Here is an 18094-nt window from a genome sequence, read left to right on the forward strand (position 1 = left end):
AAGAATTGTTCTAGTATAGATGTTTGTTACATTGGTTAACATGTGTGAAGCATGTGTTGTAACTCTTATGAAACCAAGACTTGTTTTGAAATGCAGTCCTTTAAAGAACCGATTAAACAGTCCTAAGTTAATTAGAACACATGCGGTTTACTCTTCTCGGTCCAATCAAAACGATTTCATAAAAAAAACGCCAAGTTATAGTGCATAGATATTAATTCTTACGCGATAGATCAGTTGTGTAGACTCGGATATTTGGCTCTACCTATATAGTCGCATCTACTGTTACAGTCTGCTGTTTCAAACTACTGTTATTTATATTCTCTACTGTAAATGTAAAACGTGTCATTTGAAGGTTGTATTTTCTTTAACTGTCAATGTTTTTCTTTTCCTCTTTGTGATAGTTCATTTCGATCAGTTATTATTCGACTGGTACCAGCAACATATTTTGCGTCAGTGAGGTACCTATAAGTTTTAAAGTTGGTTCAGGCGTGTATGTGTTTCGTCTCGTGGTGTTGGTGTATATTTTCTGGAACTTACCAAGAAAGATAAAATTCGGACTTTGAACTGTGACAGAAATGTCGTACCTGGCCCCGGACTTCCACCTTATCAGTCGATTACAGGGGCTCGAGAAGCTGTAATGGCTAATGTCAGGGTCGGTTGGATTCTTTAAATTGTCCTCCATATCTTCTGCTATTGACCCGAATAACCATGAAACGATGGACCTTCTTCTTCTGTTTCTTCTGTTCAGTAAACACCATCATAAAAACAACAGAAATACCCAAACCCTATGAGGATGTAGCCAACTTTACTCTTGAAGAAAACGGTTACAAGAACTTTCCTGGACAGTACCGAACATGTATGTATGTATATTAATATGATGTCAGTTCTTAAGGGTTATCTTGACCATTCTTTGTCAATGTTATATATCACCACCATGATCAAAATAATTACTCAAAATTTAAAGAGCATTTTTAGCGAATTCTAAGAGACAAATACAATAAAATTATTTTAAATTATAATCGTTGAAAACAAGATATATATAAACTAATATTTTTTAATAAATTTATATTCACAGTGAAAAGAAAACTTAATTTTGTTTCCAGACTTTTTTTCTAATATAAATATCACAGATAAACAGTGATGTAGATGAAACCCCCTTGTAGAGAAATATATGTAAAAACGGTCATCGTCAGGTTCACAAAGAAAGAGGTAACTGACCGGAAGCTGACCACATGTTTGAAAGGGGTTGTGTAACTAAGTGTCGGAATGTAGAGGACGTGTTTAGATGTTTGAATATATAATTTTATATTATTTATTTAGTTATTTCTGGCCAGTTACCTCTTTCTTTCTTTGTGAACCTGACGATGACCGAAGGAGGTCGAAACGTTGTTCACTCCTCTACATAAAAAATTTTCTCAACCCAAACGAGCCGTTGTGACATATAAATAGAAAAGAAACATTCTATGCAGCATATAGAATATACACATCATAGAATTAAACGAAGGCTATCTTGAATGTCTAACTTACGTATAGAAACTTTATAGATAAAACTTGAATAAAGAGAAACCTCAACAATGACTGATGTATATCACACTATATGAATTGTGACAGAACGTACTATGTTAGGTTCTGTAACTTCTTGAAGTGTGTATTGTTTCAGAGAACGAATCTTATTGGACATTTTTAAATTGGAAAACAACGTGAAGAATCTCAGCAAAGAAATCAGAAATTTGTTCGATTTTAAACACTATAGTGATGTAACAACGTTTCTATATCTATATGTCCATAAGTTATCAAACCTGAACTGAGTTGTGATATTACAATACAACAGAATGAAGAACTTCAAACATGGCATGTCTCAGTATCATGACACTTTAACAGTATTATATACTTAACAGTTACTTTAACAATATTACATAATTTTAGAGTAACTATATTTTAAAAAAAATCCGCCCAAACAGACTCAAAAGGAATTTATATGGACAAGTTTCAAAACTTCCACGTGTGACTCAGCTTACGTTATTGAAAGAAATACAAAAACGTCTTATTATGTAGTTACTTAATTTCTAGCTTTATGCAATAATTTGGCTGATTTCCAGTTCATGTTATTATCCCGATTGCTAAATAAAACTAGAAATTAGATTAAAAGAGGAATTGTGGAAAGTTTGCTGATCCGAAGGTTTTAAAAGTTCAACATATCTGAGAACCACTTTCAGATGAGTTCCTTTACGACGTCATGCGACTTGAAGCAGTTCCAACTACTGCTTTAAGTCCTATCTGAACTTGTTGCACATAGAAACATTGTACTGAAGAGTGCCTGCGAATGGAACTCGTGTCTCTGATGTTGTAGCGTATTATTAATCATAAACATTGATTACTCTACGCTGTGTACACTTGGATTATGTACCAAACACTGAATTACGTACTGTATGTATGTATGTATGTATGGACATTGAACATAACTGACACTAAACCTGGCAAGTGAATAACTCGTAATAATTCTAAAGCTTAAAGAACCAATGAAACTGACAATTAATATTCCAATTTACCAAATATCTTTCTAGAATTTACCCGTAGTAAAATGTCAGCTACTAACGTATTCTAGTGCATAACTTGTTACTTTAATTGTGATGCGACCAACACGTAGTAAGCTATTAGATAAAGAATGCTATTTAAATTCTACTTCTCGTGGGTTTAATTTCGAGTAACTACAAGAATGTACGTGATAATTACTATACCATGCATGTCTATCGGTTCAGTTGGTTGTTGAAGAAACAGGACAACGTTTCACATATACATTAGTTATTACAACTCCGGCTTCACATATACATAAGTTATTACAACTCCGGTTTCGCCAGTAAATACATCATCAGGTATGATGGGCTCTTGTTTTTCCTCAATTCTGTAATTATGGAGTTTCAACAAGTGCCGACGGTTTCAAGCATCACTTACATAAGCCTACACAATAGGCTATCTGTGCTGTGCCCAATGAAACCTGAGTTTCAACCTTATAACCCTTCAGACATCCCACTGATATACTGGAAGAATGGGTTAGGAAGTTTGGCAAGAACCGGAAAGTAATCGAGGACATTGAAACTCGAGTTACCTGTACCCTAATTCCAGCCTAATCAGGGTAGTTCCATGGAAATATTACATGGCGTGTGTTATTCAGTTAGTCTTTGTTATTACAGTGGAGCCCCTCACTAACGACCCCCTTACTAACGACTTCCCCTGTCATACGACCGGAACATTTTTGACGGTACCCTGTTTGCATTAAATTGACCCCTCGTGGACTACTTCCCCTCAAACGCGACTCACGACCTACCACATTGAACAATTTTGATTATTTTACCTCTCACTAACGACTAAGTGACATTATTATGTGGCATATTCTGTGAAGTTACATAGCGGTCTGCCTTCTCGTTTATGGCATATTACAAATGAGTTTAATTATTCCGTAGTTAAACAGTATTACGTAATCTACTTCAACAATAAATATATTTCCAGTGCGTCGAATCGAAAAAAACGATTAATTTTCATTGGTAAATTAATCTTATTCTCAACGCGCTCAGTGCGCTTATTCTATAGTACATAATGAATTAGGAACACTAAATCGGATTATTTAACAGACAGGATTAGTGTGCATAATATGAAGATTCCTCATAACACACTCATTTTTCACCAGAATGTCGAAGAGAAAGTTGCTTAACTTAGAAGAGAGAGTTTCCGTCATTAAACGACACAACAAAGGGGAAACTGCAATAAAAATCGCTACGGATCTTGGAGTTGGTAAAACCCAAATTCAGACAATCATTAAAGAGAAAGAAAAATTTTGAAAAAGTTGGAAACAGGCGAAAATCCAGAAAAAAAGCAGGACAAGAGAAGATGCCTATACGACGAGTTGGATGTGAAGGTGTGGCAGTGGTTTGTGAATACAAGATCCAGGAATCTACCAATTACCGGGAAACTAATTCAAGAAAAAGCATTAATATTGACGTCTCAGCTTGGCAATGAAGGCTTCTCTGCTAGCAATGGATGGTTAGATAGATTCGTAAAAAGGCATAATATCAAAGCAGCTATTCACTGTGGTGAAAGTGCTGAAGTTTCTCAAGAAGCAGTTGAAGATTGGACTAATCGTCTCCCATCCATCTGTGAAGGCTATTCCACTAATGACATATTTAACGCTGATGAGACTGGGATACAATACAGATCACTTCCAACGAAATCAATGGTCAAGAAGGGAGAAACGACATCCGGTGCAAAAGTTTCGAAAGAAAGAGTTACAGTAATGCTTTGCTGTAGCATGTCGGAGAGAAAGTTCGGCCATTTGTTATTGGTCATAGTGCTAAGCCGCGTTGCTTTCGTAATTCTGATATGAATTCAATGGGTGTAGATTATTATCACAACCGAAAAGCCTGGATGACAATTCCCATATTTACCGAATGGGCAAAAAAATTTAACAACAAAATGAAACTTCAGAAACACAATGTTCTGCTTTTTATCGACAACTGCACTGCCCATGTTGCAATCCCTCTATCTAATGTAAAAATCGTTTTACTTCCTCCTAATGCAACTTCTAAGCTACAGCCTTGTGACGCCGGAGTTATACAGACCGTCAAACTGCTGTATCGCAAAACATTCTTGAAACAACTTTTGTTTCACATGGATAACGACCAGACGGCTACAGGTTCCGAGTTATGCAAAAAAATCACTCTTCTGAACGCAATTGTGTGGTTACGCGTCGCTTGGCTTCGAGTTAAGACTTCCACAATTCAAAAGTGTTTCTTGAAATGCGGCTTTAACTTCTGTTTAGGCGAAGTGTCAAACGAAAGTGAAGACAATGTTACAGAAAACCAATCTGACCCCGACTTCAGGCCTGTCTTGAATGGTATAACTCTTGGCGAATGTCAACTTCGACAACGAAACTCCAGTTTGTGATGATTCAGTTTCTGACAATATTATCGCGTGTCCTGAAGAAATCGAGAGTGATGATGGTGAAGAATGTGACGACACAACTGTAGAGTCTTTCGAGCCAATTGACTGTGCCACTGCAATGTCATATGCAGAAAAACTTCTTACAGTTTGGTCTCAAACACGGCAAAATGGACATTGTAGATTGCCTGGTAGCAGTGAGCAAAGACATTGAAACTGTACAATTTTCGAAGAAAAAACAAACAAAAATTAGTGATTTCTTTAAGAAAATTAGTTTCTTATCGTATTTTATGTCTGTATTTGATCATTTTTGTGCGTGTGTAGCATTTCTTCTACAGTGATTTCTTTATAAAAATGTATTTTATCATCGCATTTTAAGTCTGCATGAGCATTAGTGATTTAAGAAAATGTCTTTTATCATCGTATTTTAAGTCTGCATGAACATTAGTGATTTCTTTAGTTTACGATCGTATATCCAGTCAGTATTTGAACACTTACGTGTAACATTTTACAGTTATTTTTTAAGAAATGTATTTTAGGATCTCTACCCACAGTATAAAATAAAATCATATTACAGTTTCTAACATCCTCCACGAGTCTCTACACACAGTATAAAATAAAATCATATTACAGTTTCTAACTTCCTCCACGAGTCTCTACATACAGTATAAAATAAAATCATATTACAGTTTCAAACTTCCTCCATGAGTCTCTACACACAGTATAAAATAAAATCATATTACAGTTTCTAACTTACTCCATGAGTCTCTACACACTGTATAAAATAAAATCATATTACAGTTTCTAACTTCCTCCACGAGTCTCTACACACAGTATAAAATAAAATCATATTACAGTTTCAAACTTCCTCCATGAGTCTCTACACACAGTATAAAATAAAATCATATTACAGTTTCTAACTTCCTCCACGAGTCTCTACACACAGTATAAAATAAAATCATATTACAGTTTCTATCTAACTCCACGCGTCTTTACACAGAGTATAAAATCAAATCATATTACAGTTTCTAACTTACTTTACGAGTCTCTACCCACAGTATAAAATAAAATCATATTACAGTTTCTAACTTACTTTACGAGTCTCTACCCACAGTATAAAATGAAATCATATTACAGTTTCTAACTTACTTTACGAGTCTCTACCCACAGTATAAAATAAAATCATATTACAGTTTCTAACTTATTCCATGAGTCTCTACACACAGTATAAAATAAAATCATATTACAGTTTCTAACTTCCTACACGAGTCTCTACACAGAGTATAATATAAAATCATATTACAGTTTCTAACTTCCTCCACGAGTCTCTACACAGAGTATAAAATAAAATCATATTACAGTTTCTAACTTTCTCCACGAGTCTCTACACAGAGTATAAAATAAAATCATATTACAGTTTCCAACTTATTCAATGAGTCTATACACACAGTATAAAATAAATTCATATTACAGTTTCTAACTTCCTCCAGGAGTCTCTACACACAGTATAAAATAAAATCATATTACAGTTTCTAACTTCCTCCAAGAGTCTCTACACAGAGTATAAAATAAAATCATATTACAGTTTCTATCTAACTCCATGAGTCTCTGCACAGAGTATAAAATAAAATCATATTACAGTTTCTATCTAACTCCATGAGTCTCTACACACAGTATAAAATAAAATCATATTACAGTTTCTAACTTATTCCATGAGTCTCTACACACAGTATAAAATAAAATCATATTACAGTTTCTAACTTCCTACACGAGTCTCTACACAGAGTATAATATAAAATCATATTACAGTTTCTAACTTCCTCCACGAGTCTCTACACAGAGTATAAAATAAAATCATATTACAGTTTCTAACTTCCTCCACGAGTCTCTACACAGAGTATAAAATAAAATCATATTACAGTTTCTAACTTTCTCCACGAGTCTCTACACAGAGTATAAAATAAAATCATATTACAGTTTCTAACTCCATGAGTCTCTAGACACAGTATAAAATAAAATCATATTACAGTTTCTAACTTACTCCACGAGTCTCTACACACAGTATAAAATAAAATCATATTACAGTTTCTAACTTCCTCCACGAGTCTCTACACAGAGTATAAAATAAAATCATATTACAGTTTCTATCTAACTCCATGAGTCTCTAGACACAGTATAAAATAAAATCATATTACAGTTTCTAACTTATTCGATGAGTCTCTAAACACAGTATAAAATAAAATCATATTACAGTTTCTAACTTATTCCATGAGTCTCTACACACAGTATAAAATAAAATCATATTTCAGTTTCTAACTTATTCCAGGAGTCTCTACACACAGTATAAAATAAAATCATATTACAGTTTCTATCTAACTCCATGAGTCTCTAGACACAGTATAAAATAAAATCATATTACAGTTTCTAACTTCCTCCAAGAGTCTCTACACAGAGTATAAAATAAAATCATATTACAGTTTCTATCTAACTCCATGAGTCTCTAGACACAGTATAAAATAAAATCATATTACAGTTTCTAACTTATTCGATGAGTCTCTACACACAGTATAAAATCAAATCATATTACAGTTTCTAACTTATTCGATGAGTCTCTACACACAGTATCAAATAAAATCATATTACAGTTTCTAACTTATTCGATGAGTCTCTACACACAGTATAAAATAAAATCATATTACAGTTTCTAACTTATTCCATGAGTCTCTACACACAGTATAAAATAAAATCATATTAGTTTCTATCTAACTCCACGCGTCTCTACACAGAGTATAAAATAAAATCATATTACAGTTTCCAACTTCCTCCACGAGTCTCTACACAGAGTATAAAATAAAATCATATTACAGTTTCTAACTCCACGAGTCTCTACACAGAGTATAAAATAAAATCATGTTACAGTTTCTAACTTATTCCATGAGTCTCTACACACAATATAAAATAAAATCATATTACAGTTTATAACTTCCTCCATAAGTCTCCACACACAGTATAAAATAAAATCATATTATAGTTTCTAACTTCCTCCACGAGTCTCTAGACACAGTATAAAATAAAATCATATTACAGTTTCTAACTTCCTCCATGAGTCTCCACACACAGTATAAAATAAAATTATATTACAGTTTCTAACTTACTCCATGAGTCTCTACACACAGTATAAAATAAAATCATATTACAGTTTCTAACTTACTCCATGAGTCTCTACACACAGTATAAAATAAAATCATATTACAGTTTCTAACTTATTCCATGAGTCTCTACACACAGTATAAAATAAAATCATATTACAGTTTCTAACTTATTCCATGAGTCTCTACACACAGTATAAAATAAAATCATATTACAGTTTCTAACTTATTCCACTAGTCTCTACCCACAGTATAAAATAAAATCATATTACAGTTTCTAACTTCCTCCATGAGTCTCTACACACAGTATAAAATAAAATCATATTACAGTTGATAACTTATTCCATGAGTCTCTACACACAGTATAAATTAAAATCATATTAGTTTCTATCTAACTCCACGAGTCTCTACACAGAGTATAAAATAAAATCATGTTACAGTTTCTAACTTCCTCCATGAGTCTCTACACACAGTATAAAATAAAATCATATTACAGTTGATAACTTATTCCATGACTCTCTACACACAGTATAAAATAAAATCATATTACAGTTTCTATCTAACTCCACGCGTCTCTACACAGAGTATAAAATAAAATCATATTACAGTTTCTATCTAACTCCACGAGTCTCTACACACAGTATAAAATAAAATCATATTACAGTTTCTAACTTATTCGATGAGTCTCTACACACAGTATAAAATAAAATCATATTACAGTTTCTAACTTATTCCATGAGTCTCTATACACAGTATAAAATAAAATCATATTACAGTTTCTATCTAACTCCACGAGTCTCTACACAGAGTATAAAATAAAATCATATTACAGTTTCTATCTAACTCCACGAGTCTCTACACAGAGTATAAAATAAAATCATATTACAGTTTCTATCTAACTCCAGGAGTCTCTAGACACAGTATAAAATAAAATCATATTACAGTTTCAAACTTATTCGATGAGTCTCTACACACAGTATAAAATAAAATCATATTACAGTTTCTAACTTATTCGATGAGTCTCTACACACAGTATAAAATAAAATCATATTACTGTTTCTAACTTATTCCATGAGTCTCTACACACTGTATAAAATAAAATCATATTACAGTTTCTTAGTTCCTCCATGAGTCTCTACACAGAGTATAAAATAAAATCATATTACAGTTTCTTAGTTCCTCCATGAGTCTCTACACACAGTATAAAATAAAATCATATTACAGTTTCCATCTTCCTCCACGAGTCTCTACACAGAGTATAAAATAAAATCATATTACAGTTTCTAACTCCACGAGTCTCTACAGAGAGTATAAAATAAAATCATGTTACAGTTTCTAACTTGTTCCATGAGTCTCTACACACAATATAAAATAAAATCATATTACAGTTTATAACTTCCTCCATAAGTCTCCACACACAGTATAAAATAAAATCATATTATAGTTTCTAACTTCCTCCACGAGTCTCTAGACACAGTATAAAATAAAATCATATTACAGTTTCTAACTTCCTCCATGAGTCTCCACACACAGTATAAAATAAAATTATATTACAGTTTCTAACTTACTCCATGAGTCTCTACACACAGTATAAAATAAAATCATATTACAGTTTCTAACTTACTCCATGAGTCTCTACACACAGTATAAAATAAAATCATATTACAGTTTCTAACTTATTCCATGAGTCTCTACACACAGTATAAAATAAAATCATATTACAGTTTCTAACTTATTCCATGAGTCTCTACACACAGTATAAAATAAAATCATATTACAGTTTCTAACTTATTCCACTAGTCTCTACCCACAGTATAAAATAAAATCATATTACAGTTTCTAACTTCCTCCATGAGTCTCTACACACAGTATAAAATAAAATCATATTACAGTTGATAACTTATTCCATGAGTCTCTACACACAGTATAAATTAAAATCATATTAGTTTCTATCTAACTCCACGAGTCTCTACACAGAGTATAAAATAAAATCATGTTACAGTTTCTATCTAACTCCATGAGTCTCTACACACAGTATAAAATAAAATCATATTACAGTTTCTAACTTATTCGATGAGTCTCTACACACAGTATAAAACAAAATCATATTACAGTTTCTAACTTATTCCATGAGTCTCTATACACAGTATAAAATAAAATCATATTACAGTTTCTATCTAACTCCACGCGTCTCTACACAGAGTATAAAATCAAATCATATTACAGTTTCTATCTAACTCCACGAGTCTCTACACAGAGTATAAAATAAAATCATATTACAGTTTCTAACTTCCTCCATAAGTCTCCACACACAGTATAAAATAAAATCATATTACAGTTTCCATCTTCCTCCACGAGTCTCTACACAGAGTATAAAATAAAATCATATTACAGTTTCTAACTCCACGAGTCTCTACAGAGAGTATAAAATAAAATCATGTTACAGTTTCTAACTTATTCCATGAGTCTCTACACACAATATAAAATAAAATCATATTACAGTTTATAACTTCCTCCATAAGTCTCCACACACAGTATAAAATAAAATCATATTATAGTTTCTAACTTCCTCCACGAGTCTCTAGACACAGTATAAAATAAAATCATATTACAGTTTCTAACTTCCTCCATGAGTCTCTACACACAGTATAAAATAAAATCATATTACAGTTTCTAACTTATTCGATGAGTCTCTACACACAGTATAAAATAAAATCATATTACTGTTTCTAACTTATTCGATGAATCTCTACACACAGTATAAAATCAAATCATATTACAGTTTCTAACTTATTCCATGAGTCTCTACACACTGTATAAAATAAAATCATATTACAGTTTCTTAGTTCCTCCATGAGTCTCTACACAGAGTATAAAATAAAATCATATTACAGTTTCTTAGTTCCTCCATGAGTCTCTACACAGAGTATAAAATAAAATCATATTACATTTTCTAACTTATTCCATGAGTCTCTACACACTGTATAAAATAAAATCATATTATAGTTTCTAACTTCCTCCACGAGTCTCTACACACAGTATAAATTAAAATCATATTAGTTTCTATCTAACTCCACGAGTCTCTACACAGAGTATAAAATAAAATCATGTTACAGTTTCTAACTTCCTCCATGAGTCTCTACACACAGTATAAAATAAAATCATATTACAGTTGATAACTTATTCCATTACTCTCTATACACAGTATAAAATAAAATCATATTACAGTTTCTATCTAACTCCACGCGTCTCTACACAGAGTATAAAATAAAATCATATTACAGTTTCTATCTAACTCCATGAGTCTCTACACACAGTATAAAATAAAATCATATTACAGTTTCTAACTTATTCGATGAGTCTCTACACACAGTATAAAATAAAATCATATTACAGTTTCTAACTTATTCCATGAGTCTCTATACACAGTATAAAATAAAATCATATTACAGTTTCTATCTAACTTTACGCGTCTCTACACAGAGTATAAAATCAAATCATATTACAGTTTCTATCTAACTCCACGAGTCTCTAGACACAGTATAAAATAAAATCATATTACAGTTTCAAACTTATTCGATGAGTCTCTATACACAGTATAAAATAAAATCATATTACAGTTTCTAACTTATTCGATGAGTCTCTACACACAGTATAAAATAAAATCATATTACTGTTTCTAACTTATTCGATGAATCTCTACACACTGTATAAAATAAAATCATATTACAGTTTCTTAGTTCCTCCATGAGTCTCTACACAGAGTATAAAATAAAATCATATTACAGTTTCTTAGTTCCTCCATGAGTCTCTACACAGAGTATAAAATAAAATCATATTACATTTTCTAACTTATTCCATGAGTCTCTACACACTGTATAAAATAAAATCATATTACATTTTCTAACTTATTCCATGAGTCTCTACACACTGTATAAAATAAAATCATATTACATTTTCTAACTTATTCCATGAGTCTCTACACACTGTATAAAATAAAATGATATTACAGTTTCTTAGTTCCTCCATGAGTCTCTACACACAGTATAATATAAAATCATATTACAGTTTCTAACTTCCTCCATGAGTCTCCACACACACTATAAAATAAAATCATATTACAGTTTATAACTTCCTCCATAAGTCTCCACACACAGTATAAAATAAAATCATATTATAGTTTCTAACTTCCTCCACGAGTCTCTAGACACAGTATAAAATAAAATCATATTACAGTTTCTAACTTCCTCCATGAGTCTCCACACACAGTATAAAATAAAATTATATTACAGTTTCTAACTTACTCCATGAGTCTCTACACACAGTATAAAATAAAATCATATTACAGTTTCTAACTTCCTCCATGAGTCTCCACACTCACTATAAGCACATGTTGTATTAAAGTACCACTGTAAAGGGAGTAACTATCTTAACCCTAGTCTAAATTAAATAAAATCCACGAAAACAGAGTTACATACATCTGATGTATTATCATCCACGTGCTACTTAAATGTGCACATGTGATAATGTTAGAAAATGACAATCAATACCACTAGTCATTGGTGGTGCGTGGTGTGGACTAACCACTTTTACTCTAGTCTTTTACTGCTAAATTATAGACAACTATCTGGATCGGAGATAAACATCATCAGGTAACATAATTGATGTTCTAAAGATGTCTGAAGTGGCGTAAGACTCTTTAGGCGCGTTAGCTTCTTAAACGAGTGTGTTTGTTATAACAAATCCATATCGTGAAATCTGCTGTGTCCACTGAAGGGAAACGATTCCCTCCCTTTAGGATTTGACATAACGTTGTCTCAACGAGGAACTTCTAAAGTTTCCCCAACTTCCGGTATTATAATATTACATCTGTAAATAGAGTCTTATTAAATATTGTGTCTCTCATCCTTCAATTCATTTGATATTAAACGAATTATCTCTGGTGTTTTGAGGAAAAAGAGATGATAAATTTGAAATTCTATTATATACTTTTCTGATATAATTAAATTTTATTAAAGACGTTAATGATACAAGTTGAAAACAAAGATGGCTGATATCAATCCCTCAAAAATAATGGAAACAAGATAGTAAGAATGACAAACATTTCATCTCCACCATATTGTTTGTATCGTTTTTGAAGGGCTGATATTGCTTTTTTTGAAAGTTTTCTTCACTTGTTTTCTTAATGCAGTGTTTCAATAGACCTAGGAAGGTTGTATTTATAACCAAGATTTACATATACAATGATGCTCCAACTGTTATATTTATTATTCATCAATTATTAGCTGATTGTTCCTGTTTCATTCTGTACTTAAACTTTTAAAGGAATACCAAGTTCCAGTAAAAATGAAACCTAACTTAAAGTTGTAAATATAAAACTTATTAAAATTATTTTTAAAATTCCGTTTGAAACTACGTCATTTCAGCGAAATTGTTTGACATCATTGTTTATGTTTTTTGTTTATCATGTAATAAAGATGTTAGAAAGATCTAACTCAGTCATTACATAAATATTGTTGTACAAGGATCCCTGTGTAGTACTGTAAAGTTATGATGACCTATTGAGGAGATATTTAAAATAATATTTGGATGAACGATCCGGACCATCACTACACATGTAGTGCTATCACCTGCCTAATACTAGGAGAGACAGCCTGGTTTCAAAATTTGAGGCTAACCTGGGTGTCTCTTTTGTTTGTTTTTTTAATTTTGCGCAAAGCTACACGAGGGCTATCTGCGCTAGCCATCCCTAATTTTGCAGTGTAAGACTAGAGGGAAAGCAGCTAGTCATCTCCACCTACTTATAACTATTAGGTTACTCTTTTACCAACGAATAGTGGGATTGACCGTAACATTATAACGCCCCCATGGCTGAAATGGCAAGCATGTTTGGTGCGACGGAGATTCGAACCCGCGACCCTCGGATTACGAGTCGAACGCCTTAACCCACCTGGCCATGCCGGGCACCTGGGTGTAATATAACGAAATGTTTCTGAACCATCAGTAAGCGGATCACTAATTATCCGTGAGATTTCACAAAACCAAATAAACAAACAAAACGAAAAGGGTATAATATTGATACGTAAATCGTAATGTTTTTCGTTGTACTTGCATTTTATTTTTAGTGGTCTGAGACAGTTTAGAGAGAGCTAGCTGGTTCCTGGTATCGAAAATATTAAGAAACGCAGATTCAAAGCATTTCTAACGCCGTGTGAAAAACGACTCCACCGATTATTGTAACTTACGAGGAAGACTGAAGGAAAGTCACAAGTTAAAGAAAAATTGTAACAACAGTATAGAAGACAAGAGTGATTGAAGAGAAAATTCACGAATTAAGAAAGAATGACCTAATATTGAAGGTATGAAAATAGTTGATACAACGATATTTATAGCCGATAAGCCTAACTTTAAGGACTAAAGCCTGAATGATTCTTACTTCGCTTGTTTTCCAGCATTCTGTATTGTGTCGAGAAACTCAGAATCACAATGTGATTGTTCAGTTTATTTGGATTAGTAATAGTAATAAGATTTAGGTTATTAGGCCGACTTCTATTAACTCTAATATTAAATCTTAAAGGCTTAAATAAATCCAAATTCAATATTAGTTTTAGCACTTTAATACACTTATATAAGCCGATTTACATATGCTAGTTTTAGTATATTAGACTTAACGTAGTATAAATGTATAGTGCGTAAAGTGTTAACCTACTGATAATAAGTATTATATTATCACCATTACAGCTTTATAGCAAAGAATGTATTGCAGAACAGTCACGACGTTTCGAAATGTCATGTGATCATTCTAGGGTACTTGAGAGTGATTGTACCGGTGATTGAAACATTGTATACCTTCTAAAAATATTATTTCTTTCTGGAAAAGCTGTAACTTATGATAATATAATACGTTACTATAAATTTAATTTAAAAGTTATTAGGCCTAACTGAAACACTATAGCCTAGCACTAAGAACAGATACAGCAAGAGCATTTCTGCTGTTTTTTGTTTTTTTTTCTGTTGGCCTGGCATGGCCAGGTGGTTAAGGCACTCGTCTCGTAATCTGAGGTTTGAGGGTCCGAATCTACATCATACCAAACATGCTAGCCCTTTCAGCCGTGGGGGCATTATAAATTGACGGTCAGTCCCACTATTCGTTGGTAAAAGAGTAACCTAATAGTTATAAGTAGGTGGAGATGACTAGCTGCTTTCCCTCTAGTCTTACACTGCAAAATTAGGGATGGCTAGTGCAGATAGCCCTCGTGTATCTTTGCGCAAAATTCAAAACAAACCAATTCTTTTATGTGTTCATCATCAGAATAATTTTGAGAAAATTTGTTTTTGATGTTTCCTCAAATGTAATCAGATTGAGTTTCAAGTTAAACTGCTTAAGTTTCCAAAATAAAAAAGTAACATTTCTTGTGTGCCTCAATACGTATTTCATTTCTTACATATTCTTCAGGTAATCTTAAGCCTACAGAGAGTACTCTAATTTTACGTTTAGTAATACTAACAGTCAGGGGCGTAGATTTTTTACACCCGATGGGGGGATGATTTTTCCAACCACTTATGTGGACTGTTCAATTTGCAAATTGGTAATCTCTGATTACGTGAACCTGAAAGCTGTAAACATGCAGTCACAGATACTTGCTTGTCACAGATTGTTGCTACGATACTTGCATGTATACTTGGGCCTACTGATTGATACTTGCGAACTATCGCTTAAATCGAAAAGCTTAGAAGCACGCCTATATTAAAGATGTACATTTCGGCTACTGAAAAAGCCTACATCTAGGCCTAATTATGTAATTCGATTGGTAAGAACACGAGAATCACAAGAACAAATACAATTTGTAGGCATGTGATGCAATAAAACAATTCAGCAGACCAAACTGCAGAAGGATGATTGTATGCACCATACTCCCCACCTAAAATGAAGGGGGGGATTATACCCTCCATCCCTCCCAGGATCTACGCCCCTGCTAACAGTGTAATATCATTTTTGTAAGCCAAATATTTATTGTGCTTTTTATATTTTTAGATTTATCACTCCAATTAGAAGAATTTTTGTGAGATACAATCATAGTTCAAGATGGACACTTGTCCAGAGGACAATATTATAGATTTGTCCCGGACATTTTTTTTGAATCTGAGAGGTATCTTGTGAATGATTGTCCTATTGACAAGTCTTCGGCGAGTGACAATGATGGATGTGAGAAATGTGGTTCAACTGGTTAAGTTCCGTTTGATAGAAGTAAACTGATCGCTAAGTAACCAATGATCTACAGATCTCTTCATATTTAAATACGGACTCCTAAAAGATGAACTGGAAAATTCCAGGTGGTTACTTTTTCAAAGATGGTGTGCCCATGAGAAAATGTAGGCCATCAGATGTGTCAGCTTTAGAGCAATGAGTTGTAGATTATCAAATGTTATTGCATATAGTTCTGGTATATTGAAAGTGGCAATGAACTTACCGTGGGAAGTTATATAGGTGGCAACAAGACATGTGACAAAATTGTGAGACATTTATTTTGGTCAAAAATTGAACAAGATGTTTCTCAGTTTTGTAAAATTTGTCGCACCTGTCAGTTGGTTGGAAAAACCTAAGAAGAAAATTCCTGTTGCTCCATTGAAACCTATCCCAGCTTTTGAATAACATTTTAGTTGTGTGATTATTTACTGTGATGGGCCTTTACAAAAACTCGACCAGAGAACCGGTATTTGTGGACTATCATGTGCGAATCAACTCAATCGCCTGAAGCTATTCCCTTAACAAACATTCATGATGTTAGAAAAATACGTAAGTTCAAGAAGTCTTGATAGAAATTAAATAAAAACCCTATAACTCGAGCACTTTCGAAATGTGTACTTTTCTTCATCAGGAACAAAATTAAGAAACATGAGCACTTTCGAAATGTGTACTTTTCTTCATCAGGAACAAAATTAAGAAATATGAGCACTTTCGAAATGTGTACTTTTTTTCATCAGAAACAAAATTAAGAAACATGAGCACTTTCGAAATGTGTACTTTTCTTCATCAGGAACAAAATTAAGAAACATTTCAGCCAAAATATTTTTGAGACTTTGATTAATTTATTTACTTTTGTTCTATTGCCCAAAAACAATAAGTCGCATCAGGAATCATATCTTATATCTGAGTTTTTTCAACAGGTTGTTTACTAGCTCGGTACTAAACAGGTCAAATCTAGTGCTTACCATCGTGCATTGCAATGTGCTCTTGAGAAATTCCATTCTACCTTAAAAAAATGATTCAGACAAACTGTTTCAATAATGAGAAAAATTAGCACGAATAAGTTGATTTGTTATTACTTGCTGTTTGTGAGTCAGTTCAGGAGTCATTAAGGTTTAGCCCATTTGAGTTGGTGTTTCGACATTAAATGATTAGTCCTTTAAAGTTGATGAAGGAACAATAGTCGGTGGATGACCAGAAAGAAATGCACTAACTGGATTACATTTCTAAGTTTCGGTCCAGACTGTTAGGTGCTTATGAATTGGTTTGCGAAAATTTGAAATCATCCCAAGGTAGAATGAAAAAACATGTGTGAGTGCAAGGCTGAAGATCGTAAGTTCTACCCTAGTGACATAGTTTTAGTACTGTTACCAGTGGTGGGACAGCCACTTAAATCTTGGTGCCGTGGATCCCACGGGGTTGTTCTGAAAGTCATTGAGATAGACTATGTTGTAAAAGCACGTGATCGTCGAAAAGTTACCCAGCTGTGTCATATTGATATGCAGAAGTTTTATCATATCCGACATTTATCTGAAAACATATTAGCTATTGAGTGTTCTGATACTGATACAGTTTCTTTGACTCGGACGCCCGTAAATCTGAAGATATTGAATGAACAACAAACTGAGCATCACTGATATTCAGGCCAATCTTGTTTCAAAACTCGATCACTCCTGAAACGAAATATTGAACTTGTGAGTTTATTGATTGAATATTTCCGAATGTTTATAATCACACCAACATTGCTGTTCATGATTCTGATATA

The 18094-nt window shown here is 33.0% G+C and overlaps 1 protein-coding gene across 11 annotated transcripts in view; it reads left to right on the forward strand.

Moving 5' to 3' along the window:
• Window positions 1–327: 327 nt before the first annotated feature.
• Window positions 328–18094, forward strand: part of LOC143238208 (uncharacterized) — a 46574-nt gene continuing 28807 nt past the window's right edge. For 3 of the 11 annotated variants that reach the window (XM_076478238.1, XM_076478236.1, XM_076478232.1), the window contains exons 1-2: window positions 716–856; window positions 14207–14440. Coding sequence is in view for 3 of the 11 variants with exons in the window: in XM_076478241.1 (XP_076334356.1) it covers window positions 709–856 (148 nt within the window). In the remaining 8 variants the exon portion in view is untranslated. Of the gene's footprint in view, window positions 861–14206; window positions 14441–18094 lie in introns of all 11 variants that reach the window. The other 8 variants (XM_076478239.1, XM_076478234.1, XM_076478233.1 and 5 more) reach the window with 7 other exon arrangements.

Source organism: Tachypleus tridentatus, chromosome 13 (assembly GCF_004210375.1).
Source record: "Tachypleus tridentatus isolate NWPU-2018 chromosome 13, ASM421037v1, whole genome shotgun sequence".
In the NCBI taxonomy this organism is placed as follows: domain Eukaryota; kingdom Metazoa; phylum Arthropoda; class Merostomata; order Xiphosura; family Limulidae; genus Tachypleus; species Tachypleus tridentatus.